This window comes from Vombatus ursinus, unplaced genomic scaffold (assembly GCF_900497805.2).
Source record: "Vombatus ursinus unplaced genomic scaffold, bare-nosed wombat genome assembly UNPS02014821.1, whole genome shotgun sequence".
Lineage (NCBI taxonomy): Eukaryota > Metazoa > Chordata > Mammalia > Diprotodontia > Vombatidae > Vombatus > Vombatus ursinus.
Window position 1 is genome coordinate 20,762,794 of NW_020954599.1, and position 23,239 is coordinate 20,786,032.

General features: G+C 37.0%; 1 protein-coding gene across 1 annotated transcript in view; it reads right to left on the reverse strand.

Annotated features, from left to right (window-relative positions):
• Nucleotides 1–22,974, reverse strand: part of ARSJ (arylsulfatase family member J) — a 123,263-nt gene extending 100,289 nt beyond the window's left edge. The window contains exon 1 of the mRNA XM_027837548.1: nucleotides 22,556–22,974. Coding sequence (XP_027693349.1) covers nucleotides 22,556–22,974 — 419 coding nt within the window. The remainder of the gene's footprint in view (nucleotides 1–22,555) is intronic.
• Between the last annotated feature and the right edge of the window lie 265 nt (nucleotides 22,975–23,239).

The window sequence follows — 23,239 nt, forward strand, 5'->3', positions numbered from 1 at the left end:
TATCTATCTATCTATCTATCTATCTATCTATCTATCTATCTATCTATCTATCTATCTATCTATCCTGGAAAGTCCCCTTAAAATTCTTGAATTCATATCATGTATCTAATCATTGGTTTGGGTGAAAGTGTTCATGGGGACAGCTCACACAAAAACTGCAAATCAAGGAATAGGTAGTAATGGGGGAAATTTTTCCTAGGATCAAACTACCCATCAAAGAATATTTCACTGCTAAATGCAAATGCACCAGGAATTTACTCCTGATTCTCTTGAAACAATGTTGGCTACTCATTTAATTTAGTGTGAATTTGTAAACTGTTTACTTTGTTCCAGGCCTGGGGGATACAAGGACAGAAACAAAGCAGATTTTGCCCTTGAGGAGCTTACATTGGGTTCTGGGGAAACTACATAAAAATTATATATAAAATATAGACCAGGATGGGAGCATTAGTAAATGGGGGGAGGAATCAGATAAACTAGGGAAGCTACAAAGAGGTGAGGAGAAAGAATATTCCAGGCACATGGGACAATCTGTAAAGACAAGGAGATGCGAGATAGGATTACTGGTATAGAAAACAGCAAGCAGGTGAGGTTGCTTGAAAGGTAGAGCATGGGAAGGAATGCTTAATCAAAAAAGTGGATATTAATTGTGCATTTGATTGACAAGAAACCTATGTCACAAAATGTGTAATTATGGAGGCAATAAGAAGAACATTAAAAATGTTGCATTTTATCATTTTTCATGGCTTCCTCTCCCATACTCCTTAAGATAACCCAGGACAACTTTCTGACAATTGTTTTGGAGTTGGGGCATTTTCAGGGACCAATGAGAGAAGGAAGAAAGTAAGAGAGGAATGGACAATTGAAGTACACTTTTTTTTTTCAGGAAATGAAAAAACAATTCCTAAGTATGGAAACATTAAGTATGAAAATGGGTTTTACCTACTCATTTGATCCTCATGACAACTCCGGGAAACAGGTGCTAGCTATTATTATCATTCCCATTTTACAGATGAGCGAACTGAGGCAAACAGATTAAGTGACCTGTCCTAAAGCATGCACTTAAAATGCTTTCAGTATTAAGCCCTAGGTGAAACATTTCTTACAACTGGTTCAAAGCCTGATGCTGAGTGAAGTGAGCAGAACCAGGAGAACATTGTACAAAGTAAGAGCAACATTGTGGGATGACCGACTTCGTCAGACTTAGCTCTTCTTGGCAATGCAATGATCTAAGACAATTCCAAAAGACTAATGATGGAAAATGCTATCCACATCCAGAGAAAGAACTATGGAGTCTGAATGCAGATCAAAGCATGTTATTTTCTTTTGTTTTATTTTCCCCTTTCTTGTGGTTTTTTCCTTTTGTTTTGATTCCTCTTTCACAACATGACTAATGTGGAAATATGTTTAATGTGATTATACATATATAGCCTATATCAGATTGCATGGTGTCTTGGGGAGGGGAGAGGGAAGGGAGGGGGGAAAATTTGAACTCAAAATCTTATAAAAGTGACTATTGAAAACTAAAAATAAATTAGTAAAAATAAATGGCTCAAAGATTAAATTAAAATGAAACATCATAGAGACATAAGGATAATGTTTGTTTTTAATAAAGCACTTACAGAAAAATAGAACCTGAAACTTATAAGGGATATAGGTATTGGCCTATTGTTGTCTTTTCCTCTCGTGCTCATGGTTGTAGCTTTATGGCATTCTTGGGAAAGAAGAAGAGTGGCAGAGGTACAGGATCTGTGATGGAAACTAACTCTTCAGAATGCCTAAGAGTCTAAGTAGTTCCCAAAACATCCTCTGCCAAGCTCTGCCCTTTGAATGGAACACTGATATTGCCCACAGTGCCAAACCCAACAGACCTATTCATGGTTTGAAGCCCTTTGAGTCTGGGATACCAAAGGCTTGAACCAAACATCTGCTCACCCCCCAAAACCCCCAAAAACAAAAACAAAAAAATCCCCATATATCTATACATTGCATATATCTTGAATATATTCAAGATATATTGCATATAATGTATGTCATGCTGCAATTTAACCAAAAAGGTTGAAAAAGGGAAAAAAAAAAAGAAAAAGTACAAAGTCTGTAAATAGCAAAGAAAAATTGGCAACAACTATCTAACTTAATTCCAGGACTTATAAATCAATGAAGTACAGGTTGTTTTTAAAATATAAAATGTGTGTGAAGTTGGCTATGTAATGACCTTTTCTGAGTTATAGTTTGATAATAACATTAGTTTAAAAAAAGATTTAAACTGGTAAAATTGGATGTTGGGGAATTTTTTTTAAGCATCTTATTGGTTTTATTTTATGATGTGCTGTTTTGAACAAGGCTGAGTTATCCTAGCAATTTCTATTTTCCACTTTTATTATTTCATTTTTTTTCTTCTGTTAAACTACTAGTGTAGCATTATTGTTCAGTTGTGTCTGATTCTATGTGCTCTATTTGGGGTTTTCTTGGCAGAGATACTGGAGTGGTTTCCCATTTCCTTTTCCAGCTCATTTTATAGATGAGGAAACTGAGGTAAACAGAGTTAAATGACTTATCCAGGATCACACAGCCAGTAGGTATCTGAGTCCAGATTTGAACTCAGGAAGATAAGTCTTTCCGACTCCAGGCCCAGCACTGTATTCACCAAGCTACCTAACTGTTCCATGAAAGTGTGTCATTAGTTATGAACCAAAGTGAAATAGTAGATTAGGATGAATTTTAAGGTCATCTAGTCTAGAGGTAGGTTGGTAGTGCAGTGGATAGAGTGGTAGACTTGGAGTCAGGAAGGTCTGCGTTCAAATACTGCCTCAACACCATGTACACGATCCTTCACAAGTCATCTACCTTTTCAGCATCAGTTTCCTCACCTGTAAAATGGGGATAATAATAGTACCTCTCTCCTGAGGTTGTCATGAGGATTAAATGAGAAGATATACTTCAAACACTTTGAAAACCTTAAAATGATACATAAAGGCTAGCTATTATGACCATGATTGGTCTACCATCCACTTTCAGTTAAGGCCATACCAAACAGCCAAGATAGATTAGAATTTATCTTTGTCTTAAACCCAGCCAGGAGACACTACAACATTCTTGAGTGGTCTACAATCCTTGCTGCTTCTGCTGTGTGATGTCTGTCATAAAAGAGCACCTGGCTCTGGATGTAAGGCTTTTATTTCCAGCTGCATCATTGGTCATAAATCACAGGTGTGGGATAATCAATTAAATTCCATACCTCAGTTTCCTCACTTGTAAAATACAGAGGAAAAAATCCATTTCTAACTATCTATTTTAGGTAATGTGAATGAGATATTTATTCATTCAGACATTCAACAAACATTTACTGCTTGTAACATGAAAAGTATTGAATAAATTATGTATCAGAAATCCCTAGAGGGAAAAAAAACATTTCTAAATACATATGAGATACAATTAATGCCTTTTAAACCCATCTAGCAGCTAATTTCTTCAAACCACAGTTGAGAGATCCTTGCTAATAACCAGATGTCCAGTTGGACATAATTTCCATAACATGTAAAATTCAGTAGATAAATCTGACTAGATCTAGAGTAATGATAATCAGCATTTAATTAATTCATTTTTTAGAGAGCTAAAGATAAAACATCCTTCCACATGCTTTTGGGACTAAGATGATTGTTGGCATGGTTGCAATTTGCACAATTAATAGTTGGTGCTATTATTATCAATATTATTATTCATCCTATTCCCAACCTAAATCCTTCATGCTAAGGTTTAAACATTTTTCTATTTCTGTGTCTTATAATGGGGAATGGTGTGTATTTCTTCTTCTCCATAATAACCTTTGATATATCAGGTAAAACCCAGGTGACATTTTGCTAAAATGAGTAAAAAATACTTTTCATTCTGTATTAGTGAAAGGTTGCCAACATGCTTTTCAGAAAAAGATACACATACACACACACACACACACACACAGAGAGAGAGAGAGAGAGAGAGAGAGAGAGAGAGAGAGAGAGAGAGAGAGAGAAAACACATTTTCCCCAGGCTATGTGACTTTGCTATTTTCTTTTTCAATTGGTTGGTGGTTTGTTTAATAATACATATTCCATTTATAATAAAGTTATTAGGCTTGTGGAAAAATACAAACAAAAACCAACAAAATAAAATTGTATATAATGTCAATCCATGATTTGTTCAAGTGTAAAATAAAAGCTATTAAACCACAGTATTGGATCATGTTTATAAACATGAATTGTTTGAGTTGGAATGGGACCTCTGAAAACACCTAGTCCAATCCACCTCTGAATAAGACTCCCCCATATAATAATCCTGACAAGTAGTCATCCAGACTTTTTTTTAAAGATGGAAGATAACCTCACAGGGAAGGCCTTAAGGAACAGGAATGAGAAGGAGGAGATGGAGGTTATATGTGAGTTGAACCTTGAAGAAAGCTTTAGAAGTTTAAGAGGTGGAGGTGAGGAAAGAGAACATTCCAGGCATAGAAGACAGCCTGTAAAAATGTACAGACTTGGGAGATGAAGTATTATGTTTGAGGAACAGTAAGAAAGCCAGTATCTCTGAAATAACAAATATGTGAAGAGGGATAAAGGATACCAGATTTCCATTCCTACCTCTGAGACTATGATTTACCTATCTTTCATCTTCTATTCCATTGTTTTTGGCAATTCAGGCCATTATAATTTTATAGCCGAACAAAACCATTCATATTATAGGTGATCTCTAACTTGGTAATCTTGTCAATGATTTGTTGAGGGACCTTGCTTCTCGCATTTGAAGAAGTAGTATAGTGTTCAGACCCAGCAGGTGATAGTTTCTTTGTTCTGTACCCTTGTCAAAACATATCTGCAATATTGTTTTCAGATGGGATTCAGTTAGGTGTCTTTTTTCTTCCAAGAACACCATTTTCCCTTTATACCATACTGCCTACTTGCATGTCTTTTGAGATTTCCTACAGACAAAATGTCACTCTTTATAAATGTCTATATTCTGATTTAGAGAGGGGAATATTGCTGTTGTTTAGATGTTTTCCAGTGGTGTCTGATGCTTGGTGACCCCATTTGGTGTTTTATTGGTAGAGACACTGGAGTGGTTTGCCATTTCCTTCTCCAGATCATTTTACAGAGGAGGAGGCAACCAGGGTTAAGTGACTTGCCCAGAGTCACACAGCTGGTAAGTGTCTGAGGCCAGATTTGAACTCACGTCTTGCTGACCACAACATTCAATCCACTGTGCCACTTAGCTGCCCCAAAAGGGGAAATGAGAAGGGAGGAAAATGTTTTACTAAAGGGAACCAAGTAAACTGGTGAAAAATATGAAGGGGCATCTAAGCTTCTCAAAGCATAAAAACTATAAAAAAGGAATTTGTGAGTTAGAAGGGAGTCCTGAGATTTCTGAAAAAAGCCAGAATTAGAGCAGAGAATAAAGCTGTGTTTTGTTAGGGTATTGGTGGTGGTGAGGTATAATTCAACTGAAAAACAGTAAGCTTTACATATGTAGCCTTAGGTAGAAATAGGGGGCTTAAGGAGAGAAGTGAGACATAGATCTTATTTAAGGTGGAAGGGGATTTTTAGATCACCCAATTCAGCTCTTTTATTTTACAGATGAGGAAACTGAGGCTTAGAAAGATAAAATTATTTGCCCAGGGCCACGCAGCTACTTGGTTGCAGAGCGAAGAATAGAATTCAGGTATCCAGAGGCCTAACACAGTACTCTTGTCCCTTCTCAGATAGCCAGATAAAGCACAGAGAAGAACAGGGGTCAAGTGCCTAGACACAGTCATCCAGAACTAGAAATCTCAAAGTTAGATTTTTGTGAATGCTTTATATTCAAGAGATAAATTTTGTAATCACGACTCCTGTGATGTGATAGCCTTCATTAAGTCCAAATAAAAACATTTATTAAGAATCTACCATGTGTCAGGATACAGGAATAAAGAATGAAGTGATCTCTATATGCAAGGACCTTATGTTCTAATGGAGAAAGCAACAAATACAAATTTTAGTACATACTCAAAGAAATTACCCTGGGAGTATGCTGTCGATGGCTTGCTGTTAATGATGCATATGGAAAGAATCAGGGAAGTCAAGGATCTAAGAACAAATAATCAAGTCCTTGAATGATGCCCGTGTAAATGACTGTGAAAATAAGTGGCCTAGCATTTCATCACAAAAAATGCAGATCTATTAGAATAACAGCTAAACTTCAAGAATCAAAAAATCAATGCCAATTAATCTTTACTCATGAGAATAATTGTACAGTTTGGGGAAAAGCAAGGATAAGAGAGAATAAATGATTGCATGAAAGGGTATCTAGGTGGCTCAGTGGATAGAGTGTTGGGTTTGGACTCAGAAAGACCTGATTTCAAATTCAGTCTCAGATACTTTCTAGCCATGTGACCCTAGGTAAGTCACTTAACCTCTGTCTGTTTCAATTTCTTTAATTTAAATGCGGAAAAATAATAGCACCTACCTCTCACGGTTGCTGTGAAAAACAAATGAGATAATATTTGTAAAGTATTTAGCACAGTGTTATTATTATTAATCTTAATGACTGGATAAAAGAAGATTATGTGGAATTGGCCACTATCTTAACCCCTTTTCTTTGAGTTTTTAATTTGCTTTATTAGTAGGTCCTCTTCATTTCTAATCTCAAGAATATAATTAAAATTATATGATGAAACTATTAGCAAAAATAATATTCACTTTACACAAATTAATTTCAAATTCTCCTTTGCTAGGACATAATTATTGCATAAAACAAGACCTATTTTACAAACAAGTTTTTCCTGCTGATTCAGACTTCTGGGAGCCAAGACGGCCCAATAAGCAGTAAATCGCCATATTTCTCCCGTATTCACCTTCAAATAACCATAAAATAGCACCTCCAAAAAAATACTGGAGCAGCAGAATCAGCAAAGAGAAGTTGTGAAAGAATCTTTTAGCCCAAGAAAGTTGGAAGATCAGCAAGAAAGATCTGTCTCACTTGGGTAAAAGGAGAATGCAGTCCAGGACAGGAAGCATCCCAGCAAGCCAGCAGCAAGCCCCACCTCAGCAAACTATTGGGAGATCCTGAGTCCCAGAGCAGATGAATGCCTCTCCCCATGTGCCTCAGCATAGCCGAGGGAACTGGCAGATTCTAGCATAGCCCCAGGCAAATTCCAGAGGGTGCTTCAGTGTAGCCCTGGGAAATGCAGAAACACAGATCAGCCTCAGCATACACCAGAAACCAGCACTAGGATCCTGGCTCAGCACCAGGTAAACTGCCAGATCCCTACACCCTCCAGTGACTGCCACTCCTCATCACCCCCCTTCAACAAAACACCAGACAGGAGGGTCACCCTTGGATCTCAGGGCAACATCAGTGTAGCAGCACATAAACAACTGGGGCCTGCAGTCCCTGGCACAAGAAGCCTGAGACAGTGCCCTTTCCATCCCAGGAGCAGAACTCAAATTTAAAAGAAAGGAAAAAAGGAAAAAAAAAGATAAGCGAAACAACAACAACAACAACAACAAAAGAACCTAACCATAGAAAGTTATTATGGTGACAGGGAAGATCAAGACACAAACTCAGAAGAGGACAACAGTGTCAAAACCCCAGAGGAAAATGGGAAGTGGTCCCAAGCCCAGAAAGAACTCATGGAAGAGCTCAAAAAGGAGCTTAAAAATCATATGAGAGGTAGAAGAAAAATTGTGAAAGGAAATGAGAGTGAGGAAAGAGAATTATGGAAAAAGGCTCAACAGCTTAGAAAAAGAAAATGACTGCTTAAAAAGTAGAATTGGCCAAATGGAAAAGGAGATATAAAAATCCACTGAGGAAAACAACTCCTTAAAAAGTACAATTGGCCAAATGGAAAAGGAAGTACAAAATCTAACTGAGGAAAACAAAAAAGTTAGAATTAGGCAAGTAGAAGCTAATGACTCTATGAGACAGCAAGAATCAATCAAACAAATTCAAAAGAATGAAAAAAATAGAAGAAAATATAAAATACCTCATTGGAAAAACAACTGACCTGGAAAATAAATCCAGGAGAGACAATGTCAAAATAATTGGACTACATGAAAGCTATAATCAAAAGGAGAATCTGGACAGCATCTTTCAGGAAATTATGAAGGAAAACTGACCTGATATCCTAAAACCAGAGGGCAAAATAGTCATTGAAAGAATCCACCAATCACCTCAGGAAAGCGATCCTTTAATAAAAACTCTAAGGAACTTTATAGCCAAGTTACAGACCTACAAAATTATAGGAAAAAATACTGCAAATGGCCAAAAATAAAAAAAAACAAAAGAAAACAAAACAAACAAATTCAAATACTGGTGAGGCACAATCAGGATCACACAGGACTTGGCAGATGCAACATTAAAAGACTGGAGGTCATGGAACATGATATTCCAGAAGGCAAAGGAACTAGGACTACAACTAAGAATCACCTACCCAGTGAAATTAAGTATAATACTTCAAGGGAAAAATGGATGTTCAATAAAATAGAAGGATTTCAAGCTTTCATAAGGAGAAGACCAGAAATGAGCAAAAGATTTGATCTCCAATGTCAAGACCCAAGAGAAGCATAAATAGGTAAAAAAAAGGAAGAGAAAACATAAGGAATTCAATAGAACTAAACTATTTATATCCCTCCATGGGAAGATAATACCTATAATTCTTAAAAATTGTATCACTAATAGTACAGCTACAAGTAATATAGGTAGATAGAGTGTAGGGTATAAGGTGATTTTGAGGGAATGACATAAAAATAATTAAGGGATGAGAAAGAGGAGTACACTGGGTGCAGAAAGAAAGGAGAGGTAGAATGGCATAATTTTTCTTCACATGAAGAGGTATGAAAAACCTATTACAGTGGAGGGGAAGATGGGAGTGTGGTCTGTGGGTGTCTCTTGGACCTTATTCTCATCAGTATTGGCTTAAAGAGGGAATAATATACACAATCAATTGAATGTAGAAATCTATCTCACCCAACAGGGAAGTAGGAAGGGAGGAGATTAAGTAAAGGGAGTGTAGGGACTGATAGAAGAGAGAACAGACCAGGGTAGGCGGTAGACAGAAGCAAAACAGGAGGGAAAGGTAGTACTCATAACAGTGAATGTGAATGGGATGAATTCACCCAAAAAACAAAAGTAGATAGCAGAGTGGATCAAAAACCAGAATGCTACAATAACTTGTTTACAAGAAGCACATTTGAATCAGAGAGACACATAGAGAGTAGAGGAAAGGGCTAGAGAAGAATCTATTATGCTTCAGCTGAAGTATAAGAAGCAGGGGTAGCAATCCTGATCTCAGACAAAGCAAAAGCAAAACAAACCTAATTAAAACAGGTATGGAAGGAAACTATATTTTGTTAAAAGGTACCATAGACAAAGAAATAATATCAATACTGAACAGATGTGCACCAAGTGGTATAGCTTCTACATTCTTAAAGGAGAAGTTAAGTGAATTACAGGTTCATGACCAAACAAGAGATAGAGAGCATTAGAAGATGTAAAATAGATAATTTTGGTTATACTAAATTAAAAAGCTTTTGCACACACAAAAAACAATACAACCAAGATTAGGAGGAAAGCAGAAACCTGGGAAAGAATCTTTACAGCAAGTGTCTTTGATAAAGGCCTCATTTATCAAATATATAGAGAATGGAGTCAAATTTATAAGAATACCAGTCATTCCCCAATTGATAAATGGTCAAGGAATATGAACAGGCAATTTTCAGAGGAAGAAACCAAAGCTATCTGTAGGCATATGAAGAAGTGCTTTAAATCACTTTTGATTAGAGAAATGCAAATTAAAACAACTCTGAGGTACCACCTTATACTTAATCAGGTTGGTTAATATGACAAAAAAGGAAAATGATAAATGTTGGAGAGGATGTGGGAAAATTGGGACACTAATGCATTGTTGGTAGAGTTGTTAACTGATCCGACCATTCTGGAGAGCAATTTGAAATTATGCCCAAAAGGCAACCAACCTGTGCATACCCTTTGATCCAGCAAAACCACTACTAGGTCTGCATCCCAAAGAGATCATGAAAAAGAGAAAAATACCTACATGTGCATAAATATTTATAGCAGTCATTTTTGGTGGTAAATATTGAAAATTGAGGGGATGCCCATCAACTGGGGAATGGCTGAACAAGTTGTGGTATATGAATGGAATAGAAAGCTATTATGCAATAAGAAATGATGAACAGGCAGATTTCAGAAAAACCTGGAAAGACTTGTACAAACTGATGCAAACTGAAATGAGCAGAACCAGGAAAACATTGTACATGGTTTCAGCAACATTGTGTGATGATCAACTCTGAGTGACTCCACTCTTGTTAGCAACTCAATGATCCAAGACAAGTACAAAGGATTCACAAAGAAAAATGCTATCCACATCCAGTTAAAGAACTGATGGACTCTGAAAGCATAAGGAAGCATTTATTTTATTTTTTTTACTTTCTTTATTCTTTTTCATGTTCTTTTTTTCCACCTTTTGATCTGTTTTTTTTTCCCTTTGCAACTGCAACTAATATGACAATTTGTTTTACATGACAGCACATATATAACATATATCAAGTTGCCCATCATTTTCAGAAGAGGGGAAGGGAGGGAGAAAATTTGGAAGTCAAAATCTTGTAAAAATGAATGTTAAGGGGCAGCTAGATGACACAGTGGTTAGAGCTCTGGCCTTGGAATCAGGAGGACCTGAGTTCAAATACAACCTCAGACACTTGACATTTTTTGACTGTGTGATACTGGGCAAGTCATTTAACCCCAATTGCCTCACCAAAAAAAGCAAAACAAAATGAATGCTAAAAATTGACTTGACATGTAGCTGGGAAGAATGAAATACTATTTAAAAAAGTTTTTCCCTTACCATATAATTTATCTCTCTGTGTATATGATATGTATACTATATTCATATTACATATATATGTGCATGTTTGAATGGGTATGTATAGATATATTCATACCCACCCCCATACACACATACATATATGCACAGATAGATAAAGATATATAAATATACATGGGTATTTATATATATATATATACACACACACACAGATGTATGTATATGTAATTATATATACATATATAATTTATATGTATGTATGTGTGTATATATATATATATGTATGTGTGTGTGTGTGTATGTATATATACATCTGATAGTCCTATTTCTGTCCCATTTGAGAAATGTCAGCAAGGGTAGGGACATATCCCCAACTGAAGCTCATACAATTGAAGAAGGTGAGATTAGCCCCCAAAGGTAAGTCTTAAAAAGATGTTCATATATCACACCTATATACACAAACTCATTTCACTTACCTTAGAGTTCCTTTTGACCTTAGACCAAGTATGCCTATTTTTGAATCTCTACATTTCATTGCCATCCTATATTTCCAGACCTTGGACAGGTCGATGGTCTCTGGCTCTGGCCTGAATATGGCAACCGACCTCATCTCACTTTCTGCTTGCATCTAGATGCTCCTGAATACTCTCATAAGCCGCACAGATGGCCTTGACCAAACTAGGCCTCTTCACAGGCATCAGTCTTTCTCCAGAAAGTGCTCAGTAACAGCCTGATTGGGGCCAAGGAAAATAACATCATAGTCACCAATACACCTTTGACTGTTTATTCATTATACTTGATTCAATAAATTTCATTCTATTGAATTAAAATTAAATGAAAAGTAAATAAAAAATTCTGACATGTGGTACATGGTTGATAAATTTTTTTTGGTTATTTAAAAAATCAGAAGTCTTTAAAATAGTTATGATGCCAACAGAATATAAATGAACAAAGCAAGACTAGTAAAGTGTATTACTAGAAATCACAGAACTTCCTATTCATGAGCTAGGCATGTGGTCACAATAAATAGACTTAATTTTTTTTTAATTTATTTTCTCTTTTTCTTCCTGTGCTTCCCCCCTCCCAATACCTTCTACTCTAAAACACTTTTTTTAAAACATTAAAGACTTTGAGATCAAGGATTTTGGAAGGTAAGAGATGAGTGGAAGATGTAACAGAGAGGCAAGGAGAAGAAAAAAGAAAACTTGAAACAGCAACACAAATGACATTCTTTATCAATAAGGAAACATAGAAATTATCTAGTCCACCCATTTTACAGATGAAGAGACAGATCTAGAGTTATTTGATGGAGAGTCATTTAAACTGAAAAAGGAAAGAAAGGGAGAAAATTGCTTATTCGTCTACTCTCAGATTCTGCAAATGGGCTTACTTTGAGTCAGAAAGGAGAACAACCTTACATGTAGTAATGAACCAAAGAGAATATTGGACTAGTTAATGGACTGGTCAGATCACACCTAAGGTATTGCCTTCAGTCTTGAGCTCTACATTTTGAAAGGGTACAGAGTGAACAAATTGGGTGCGGCTAGAGGTGGGTAAAGAGGACAGCGAGTAGACTTGAATGGTTGAAAGAACTTAGAATATTTGACCTGCAAAAGAAAAGTCTTGGATAGGGAGGGGGGGTTGAGATAGTTGTCTTCAAGTGTTAGAAGGGTTATCTTCTGAAAGAGAACAGACATATTCTGTCGCAGCACTAGTACCCATAATTAAAAGTCACGAGGTGGTGGATAGATTTCACATAAGGAAGATCTTTCTCATCATTAAAGGTGACCAAAAATAAAATAAAATGACTTATTATTTATTTCTCAGGGGGAAATGCTCAAGTGAAGGATGGATAAGAACTTGCCAAGGACATAACAATGTGGTAGAGGGATTGGTCCATATATCCTCTGAAGGCCTTCCCAGCATTAAGATTCTTTGATACTAGGACTTAGTTTGTTTGGATGAATAATTTTAATGAAACTTACACCTTTCCTTATAGAACTTGAAACACATTTTATCATAAAAGTATTTGATATGCTCTGATTAATAAAGTAATAAGTGGTAGTATGACACATGAATTTCTGCTTGAGAGGGAAAGAGAAGTGATTTATTATTTTCTCCTCCCTCAACAGTTTCCCCCTTCATTATGTTCATTTATAGTTTTGTTCTGACCTATTCAAGGTACATCAGACAGATTATCTTCAAGGTCTCTTCTAGGTCTATAAATTATAAAAGTCCCATCATTATTGAGCAATTTTTAGACAACTTTGTTAAGACTTCAACATGAGTCCCAATTAATGGGATTCCTGCTTCATGAACCATTTGAGAATAGTAATGAGGAAAATGATTCCCATTCCTATCCCTTTAGGATTACAAGTACCTTCATTAATCCATTTATTCTTCAAATGAAAAATGTAAAAAAAAACTGAATATGAACAATAATTGGAGACCGGCTCACATTTATAGATGCATATCTAAGTAGGAGTTATTTCAGCTAGTGAAATGGGATGGTAGCTCGTGACAATACTGAAGTCAATGTTTTAATTCAAAGGTGTTCCTAAAAATATAGAGCTCCACTCATGAATCCTTTCACTCTCGTATGATCTTACAGAAAGTGGAAGACGCCCACCATAAAAAGGAAAATTTTCACTCAATATTGCCACTTGTCAATAAAGATAAGTGAGAGATAAAAAGAAATGTGTCTGTATGTGTGTGTGTGTGCATATACATATATATACATATATACACATATATACATATACATACATACATACATACACATATATAATCCTAGAGGTATTAGGGAGACACTGGACTCTATCCATTAAGGGTGATATGGTCAGACCTGTTCTCTAGGAAGATCACTTTGACAGTTGAATGAAGAATAGACTAGGGTGAGGAGAGACTTGAGGCAGGCAGACACAATAACAGGCTATCGCAATAGTCCAAGTGTGAGGTGATAAAGGCTTTCACCGGGGTGGTGGCAATTTCTGAGAAGAGAAGGGGGCATATTTAAGAGATGTTATAAAAGTATAATTGGTTATTATGTACAGTAATCTAAAAGAGTGCATTTGATCTCTTTTTAGGTAGAAAAGTGAGTTAAAACTCTGGCTAGATCTGTCTGAGCCGCAATAGAACTGGGCAGACCCTTTAAAATTTTTTGTGGTAAATTCAACAATTATTTTCTAAGCCCTTACTATGAACAGCCTCCACTATGCTAGACAGGAATGGATAGCTTTGGAATCAGGAAGATCTGAGGTGGAATTCTGTCTGTATGGTTCTGGATAAGTAATTTGACTTTTGCCAGCCTGAGATCCTTTCTCTGCAAAATGGGGATAATAATAGCAGCTACACTTCCCTGGATTATATGGACAAAAATAAAAGATATGTAAACAATTTTGGAAATCTTAAAATACTATACAAATGTTATTATTATTCTAGTAACTAGAGATACAAATATAAAGAGGAATTAACCTTCTGCTCTTTGTTAACTTCCCTTTTACAGTTGAGGGTACCGCCATCTTCCAGTTTAACTAGGCTACAAGTCAACCTAGATGTCATAATTGACTAGTCACTCTATTTCACCACTACTACTCCTATATCCATTTTGTTGCCAAGTCCTGTCAACTCTACCTTCATTATATCTCTTGAATATGCCCCCTTCTCTTCTCTGACATTGCCACCACCCTGGTGCACACTCTCATCATCTCATGCTTGTATTAATGCAATAGCTTGCTGATGGGTCTGCCTGCCTCCCTAGTCCATCCTTCATTCAACTGTCAAAATGATCTTCCTAGAGTACAGGTCTCCCTTTTACTCAATAGATTCCTATGTCTCCCTAACACCTCTAGGATCAAATAATTTTTTTTTTTGTCATTTTAAGTCCTTCACAACCTCCCCCAACTTCATTTTTCTAGTCTTCTTACATCTTTCACTCCACATATGTCCACTCACACTGGCCCCCTTACTGTTTCCACAAACAAGACATTCATCTCTGTACTATGGGCAGTTTTTTTTTGGCTGAGGCAATTGGGATTAAGTGACTTACTCAGGGTCACACAGCTAGTAAGTGTCAAATGTCTGAGGCTGGATTTGAACTCAGGTCCTCTTGACTCCAAGGCCAGAGCTCTATTCACTGCCCCAGCATTTTCATTTGTTGTTCCCAGTGTCTAGAATGCTGTCCCTCTTCATCTCTACCTCCTAAATTCTCTGGCTTCCTTTAAATCCAAATTAGAATTCAACCCTCCACAGGAAGTCTTTTTAGTTCCCCCTTACATCTCATTCTTCCCTCTCTTAATTGCTTCCAATGTATCTCACATGTAGCTTGTTTGTCCATAATTGCTTGCATGTTGTCTCCGCCATTAGACAATGTGAGTTCTTTGAGAACAGGGACTGGTTTTTGCCTGTCTTTGTATCCCCAGCACTCAACATGTCTGCGCATAATAGGTGCTTAATAAATGTTTGTTGACTAATTGATTCTTAAGGAGCTCTTATTCTATTTAGGGGATCATTTTATACTCAGAAAAGTAAATGTAAGAAAATTTGAGGAGAGAGAAAACACTGAAAAGGGTTTCCCTTGGGAAATATCACTTCACTTGAGTCTTCCATCAAAATGAAGATACAGATTTTAGCAGGTCATGTGGAGAAGGGAGAACATTCCAGGCATTGGAGAAAGTCAAGGAAAACATCCAGTCTGTAGATGGAATGCTGATTTTAAATAACAACTACTAGTCTAGTTAGATGGGAACAATGTGTGTAAGGAAGTTATTGCCATGGAATAACTCTGGAAAGGCAGGTAGGCACCAGAGTATGGAGGGTTTTAAATGCCAGACTGAAGATTTTATACTGTATTTTGAAGGCAGTAGGGAGTCGTTGAAAATTTTTGAGTACAGGAGTAGCATGATTCAACTAGTCCCTTGGGAAGATATTTTGACAACTGTGAGGATGATGGGTCAGAAAGGGTAGTGAACTGAAGCTGAGAGACCACTTAAGAGGCAATTATAATAATCCAGGTAAGAAAAGATAGGTAGAAGGAAGAAAGGAAGGAAGGAAGGAAGGAAGGAAAGGAAGGAAGGTATGAAGAAAGGAAGGAAAATAAAGGAAGGAAGGAAGAAAGAAAATAAAAGAAAAAGAAACAGAATTCATTAGCACACTTAAGTGTTCACTGTGTGCCAGGTGCTATGTTAAATGTTGAAGATTGAATTATAATTGTGAAGCTTTTGCATTGTGTTTGTGAAGCTTTGAAATTCCCCTACCAAATACAAATCAGTCAACAAGCATTTATTTATCACCTACTATATGCCAGGCATGTAGGTACCAGGTGGGACAGCTAGGTGGCACAGTGGATAGAGTGCCTGGCCTTAAATCAAGAAGACTCAAAATTCAAATCTGGCCTCAGATACTTACTATCTGTGGGACCCTGAGCAAGTCATTTAACCCTGATTGTCTTGGTTTCCTCATCTATAAAATGAGATGGAGAAGGAAATGATAAACTAGTTTAGTATCTCTGCCAAGAAAACCTATGAGTTGGGCATAACTTTAACATGACCAAACAACATACCAGGCACTGTGCTAGTGTTAGAATACAAAGAAAGGCAAAAGACAATCCCTGTTCTCAAGGATCTCACAGTCTAATGGGGAAGGCATAAAAAGGATCTGGTGGATTACTCTAAAATGATGTAGTTTGGAAATGGTAGTTGGGAAACAACACAGAGGCCTAATTCTGTGAAAAATAAGGTAAAAGTTTACCTATGAGGTGATGAAAACAGGATACTATGAGAGATGTTGTGACTGATTGGATAGTAGGAAAAAGCTAAGTCAAGGATGACCTTGAGGATGAAAACCTAGATGCCTAGAACAAGTTCAGAGGTGGCACAGCTTTAATGGGGAAGTTAATGAGCTCTATTTTAGTCATACTGAACTTGGGATGTTGATGTGACATCAGAGAGAAAGATAGATAACAAGTAGGTGGTGAATGTAGGCCTGGAGTTCAGGAGAGAGATTAGGGCTAGATATAGAGATTCTGGACTCTTCTGCATAGATAACAACTTATAGAAAAATAGATGAGATCACCCAGAGCTTAGAGAGAGAGGAGGTCCCAGACAAATTCAACTGGTGTGACTCAACCAGTCTGCTGCTCATGTATCATTCTTCTTAAAGTCTCCATGAATTAATCTCCCTGATTGAACCTCTCAGTGAGTCTGATCCTGCCATGGCTATGTAGAGCTAGCTTTAGAAAACAATAGTATCAGTACAGACAATATATAATGTACAAAAGTGTGAATAGATTTAGTTCTGATAATTTTGACATTATGTATAACTAGTCATCTGCATTTTGGTTCCACTGCTCTTACTAGCGCCTCTTGTCCGCATTTTCAGTGCCTTCTTCTATTCTGTTACAATTTAACAATGTTTTGCCAAAAATTTAAAACTATGACTTCTCCAAAGTCATGAATATAGAACATATTCTTCCTTTCTTCTCTCATCTCTATTTGAAACAAACACAATCATGGAGACATGTCTTGGTTGATAAAATATTAATCTTAAAATTATACTGAGTTTATTGTTAACTATGACAAGCATAAAATAAGAAAAGTATTTATATACATGGAGGGGTGAGGGTGAAAGGAATTTTTAAAAATGATTTTTTGAAGTAACGCTTAAAGGAATCTTTATGATATGAAAAATATGCATTTCAATCAGAATTATATCAAAACATGCCTAGAGACTAAAATGACATCAAATTAAATTAGTTCTGAAACAAAGGAAAATTGGATCTAAGATCTTATCAGAAACACTTCCCCACCAATGAAAAGTATGAACAGAATTTTAACCGAAAATAATCTTTCGACCTGAGCTTACCTTCCAACTAGCCAGCTTTGATCTTTTGGGACACATTGTTTGTAAGAAACAAGGGACCTTCTCAGCCCCTAGCACCTGGATAAACACCCACCTTCCAGAATACCTATTCAGGAAACTGGACAGAATTACCTGAGTGGGGATTCACTTCAAAGGGTCACTTTTTAAAGAAGATTTATTTCAAACCAGGGACTTTGATCCTAATTGTCTGCCAATGGCTTATTTGATTATAATTCAAAGGATGTAGAAACATCCCTGATCAATTAGGAATAGACAGCAGTTTCCTATGCATTATTGTTGATCTAATTGTTCCTTTTGAGCTGTGTCTGCAAACCTTTGAAGTTAAATATAAGGCTATTCTTTCTCAGATACAGTGAGATTTTCAAACTTCTAACCAGTCTAGCTTTTTAAAGAAATCAGGCTAAGGGACCCATCTACTCATAGTCCTGTTCTACTTAACTTTTATGATTTCAGTGTATTACTTAGGTTAGTTTTTAAAAAAAAAGTATTATTTATTGGTCATCTGTTACACCAAGAGCATTGTTCTAGGCTTTTGGGTATGGGTATTGAAATATAATAGGCGGCACAGATAAGTGGGAAGACAGTGGATATAGAGATTATATGATAGTCAAATTTTCTTTTAACTACATGCTCACATGAATGGTGTGGTACAGAATTTAGGTCCTCTTTCTCCTTGACTTTCATTAACACTGGCAGAAATACAATTTAATAATAATCTAATTTTTAAAATGATCTCCTCCTTGCCTGATACTTTTGAGCTATATTTAATACTCTGAATTTTACCTTCTTTGTTGAGTCCCTATTATCTCCTTTCAGCCCAGTGATCTGTAATTTCAGGGATAAAATAAATTTCATGCTTTTATTTTTCTCCAAACAAAAATAATCTAACAAGCTTCTTCTGGTGGAAGCCAAATAACTTGAACTCCATATTACTATGAGTACCTTTAACCTCTTTTTTTTTTGGGAGGGGTTATCTAGATTTGTAATTTTATTGGGACTGGGAGTGGAAATGTCCTCCATTGATCAACATTAGCAATTCCTCTGGAATCTTAAAGCCTGGGAGTTGCCTGAGAGTTAAATGAATCAACTGTGGTCCTGTCTGGCATATAGTAGGCACTTCATAAATGCATGTTCTCTCTCTTTTCCCCTCTGTCACAAGAAAGTTTTCAATTTGGAAGAGGCAGGAAATGGCTATGTTGTAAAGCTAAAAGATATCAGTAAAATGTATATTATAAGGTTACTATAAAGGTTGAAAATTCAATACAGATTCTTTAATTCTCCTACTTGATCATTTAACAAACTTTGTAATACAACAGATTTTCATTAAACATCTACTAAAGACAAGGGTACCACCTTGGGATAGAAGATTATTTAATATAAAGCTTGTACATTTAATACTTTCATTCCACTAAAGAGAAGGGAAGCTTTGATTTAAAAAAAAAGTTATTGCTTCACTTCTTTATTAAGAGGTATTGCCCATGAGGATCAAGGTGAAAGCACAGTTCTGAAACTGTTGCTTTCTTAATAACATAGCCATAACAAAACCCAGGAGGAAATATTGGGAAAGAAAGTCCCATTCAACAAAACTACTTTCTCAGTACACCCTTTATCTCATAAACAGATTAGCAACTCCTCAAGGACAGGGAAGTATCTTATATTTCCTCAATATCCCCTGTCCCTGCAGCACAGTGCTCTGCTCACAATGAATAGTTGTTAACAGGCTAACTGACACACTCCCAAAGTCACTCACCCTTACTGGCAGGCAGAAAAGTTCTGAATTGTTACAGGGATCTGGAATCAGTTACAGATTTTTGCAATAGAAAAGGGCAGCTTCTATTTTTTTTAAAACCTGGTAGTGTTCAGAAAGGCTCTGCTATGTGCTGGATGGTGAGGTTATAAGCTCATCCTACAACAAAGAAGCTTTTGATAAGCCTAAATTAAATATGGGGCAGACTGAACTTAAACCTGAATAATTTACATATGCTGTTCCTTTGTAGGATGCCAAAGCATTCCATCCCTTTACCTACCTAACTTATCATCAGCATAATTCAGATTTAACTGTTAGCCTTTTCTTGCCCCTCTATTGCCTTTTACAGGAGCCAGGAAGCATAAACCATGCCTGCCACTCATTCTCATGGAAAGGACAAATAACAATATTAGTCTGGCTCTCCTTTAGTAATATGTTGTCCAGAACTAGGTTCTAGAAACCACTTCCTTTCTTTATTTCTTATTCATGTAAAGGAAACTTTTACCCCCTTCCAGCAAATTGCCTTTAAAAAAAACTGCAAGTGAAAAAAAATACTTCAACTCTTTGTCAAAGACTACAGGAAAGTAAAATTCAGCTGTGGGTGACCAGTTTGGGGCTTTTCATTCTCAGTACCATTATGCGGGCACATTGCATAGAATTGAAATTTTCAGTTGGATAATGCAGTTATATAACCACTCCTGGATGGTTATATAACCAAAACTTAATTCCATAAAAATGATTTATGAATTATTTCAGTTTAATTTTTTCTTATAATTGCATACTCTTAATTACTGGCCATGTAAACTCTGGAAAGTCAATTATCCTCCATAGTCCCCAGTTACCTCATCTTCAATATGGGAGGTTTAGTTAGATGGTCTCTGAGATTCTTTACCAGGACTGGATTGATCTCATCTTATGATCTATTATATAATCAATCAATCAACTAGCACCTACTATGTGCCAGACACTGCATATCTAGAAATATAAAGAAAGGCAAAAAAACAGTCTATGCTCTTAGGGAGCTTAAGATCTAACAGATTTAAGTAAAGGGTCTCTTTTTAAAGCTTCATATTTCTGAATTTGAATGAGATAAAAATGTGTAAAGTTATATGCACATATACACACACTTTATATGTATATATATATACTTCTTATTGACAATTGATTTATATTATATATGTGCACATGTGTGTAGATATTTTCCTTTTCTAATTTCAAACCATTAATTTACATTGTATGTGTACATATATATGTACATATATTTATATATGTGTATATATAATTACACATATGTCTTTTGGTTTTGTTTTGTTTCCTTTTCTTGTTTCAGATCATTGATTAGGACTGGATGAGGATCTTAAAAGTCATCCAGTTCAATATTCTCATTTTGTAAATTGAGGCCCAGAGACTAAGTGACTTACCCAAGGTTACGCTATCAATAATTAGCAGAGCTAGGATTTGACCCCAAATCCAATATTCTTTCCCTATACCAGGTCCCCTCTGGAAAAACCTTGAACATAGACTGTCTTTTGAAAAATGCCCTCCCACAGTTCAATATTCTACTAAGTACTTCTGACTGTCTGGAGAGCTCTGAATTCCTTCAATTATCTGAAGAAGTCATAATCACCATTCAGGCAGTTTTTTTCCATTCATTTGAAAAGCTCAGAATGAAAGGTTAGAGTGAGGTGAGAGGTTAGGAGGCGACCTACCAAATTTTGCTACTAGTAGAGTAGATGAACTTCTTATTTTCCAGCCAGATCTCTGCTCCTCCTTTCACATGATATGTTAACTTTTAAAAATGACCACAAAATGCTAATAAAACTTCTACATGTATTTTTTTCCTCTCTCTCAAAAAAAAAGAAAGGGTAAGGATGAGCATCATTTTCATTTTATTTTCTTTTTTCTGGCAGAGGTGGTAAGTTTCTGACAGTTTGCTAAGCAGTGGAAATCATGTTGTAAGCAGAAAGAGTGCAGGACACAGATGCCTGCAAAATAGGCTTTATTTTTCCAGTGGATACTGGCTACTCTCATAGAATCCAAATCCAAAAACAATTTTACTATGAAGCAAAGGTTCGCTGCAACTGAAATCACAAAGCAGAGACTCAAACCAAGGGAGGATTTTATTCTGTAATTCTGAAAATTGACTAGTTACTTAATTCTGTGCTTCATTCTAAATCTTCCAGTTTAGTTCTATTTCACTGCTCAATTTGTGGCATCAGAAACGTTTGCCAGTAGTTGCATTTATACTACAGCAATGGGGTAACAACTGGAAATGGGTCCTTTACAATGCAATATTTACATAGCTAAGTGAGCACTGGATTAGAAAGTGCTTGGAAAGCAGACTTTACTATTTAGAAGTGACATCAACATTTATAAGGCTTAACTGTAGCACCCAAACAAGCTAATACCTAATACTTTGGGGAAAGTCACACAAATGCCAGACAGTTGAGGAATAGCTGAAAACCTTAGAGAAAAGTTTGACTTTTCTGAAACGTGTACCACTTACTGCATCTACAGGAGTTTTGACAGTCAGTCTTGCCAGTAAGACTTTCCCACTACGTAGCTTCTATTCTAACAGACACACTCAGAGTTAATCACGTCTTTGAAGCACTTTTCCTCTTGGACCTATCCCCTCTGAGCTAGGTTTCACTGCAGACAGAACTCACGCTCTACAAACTACTTCTCCCTAACTCTAGATGGGGAAATCCATCAATATTCAAAATGACGATAAAAGCAAAGCTTGGGCGCCCTCAGTAGTTAAGGCAGAATTTTGAATGCTTAAGTTGTACCTAATTCTAGAGTTCTCTGGCTTGTGGCCAAGGGGTTAAATGATAACTTCATTCTATATTGTAAAGATCTTTGTTTAGGACGCAAGATAAAGGAAGAGAGAGGAATAAGGTGAGTAAACCTTCAAAGCAATCATGGAGACCCTTTAATTGCAGAAAATGACATTGGCTCTTTACACATCATTGTTTCCATCATTGCCCTGTTTTCATTGCTCCTTTTGGAGGTCTCAGCATCTCCTGTTTAAGCTGCCCAGAGTGCTAAAAATAAACAAAAACAGTATAACTTACTTTCCAGTGATAAATTGACTTCTGGACGGTGTGCAAATAGGCTGGACGTAGTAGTTTTCCAGTTTAACCCCTTGGGCAGCGAGCTTGTCTAAAGTGGGCGTCTTGATTTCTGATCCGTGGTATCCCACATCTCTGAATCCCTGGTCATCAGCTAGGATGAACACGATATGAGGCTGAGAGGTAGTGGATGAGCTGGACTCTGGCCCCTCTCTAGCCTGGGGGGCTCTGGCTGCTGTCCCTTCCTCTTCCTCCTCCAGGCCGTGGCCCCAGGACAGGTAGCCATAGGTGAGGAGGCTGAGCACAGAGAAGCCTGTCAGCGCCCCCATGGCTAACATCTTCCCCTGCCAGATCCCGGACGCTGGTGGTGGTGGTGGCTGTGGCTGCAGAGGCTGCGGCCCCGCGAAACCCCGGGGGGCCATGCACCCCACCCTGAGCCAAGACTGCTGAGCGCACGTGGTGCCCTCCACGCCACCTTGGGCAAACACATGCAGACGGGAGATCACTCAGTCCGTCACAGGGTGGACCCCAAAGGAAAGCGGGGGCTCTTCCTGACTGACACCAACTTCAACGACTTTGTCTTCCTCTTCCTGAAGTGATGCATGGGTGGATTGAAAATGGGGGGGGGGGCAACGTAAGAAGAGGCTGTTCTCTCTTCTATTTTTTTATTTTCCTCCTAATATCCCC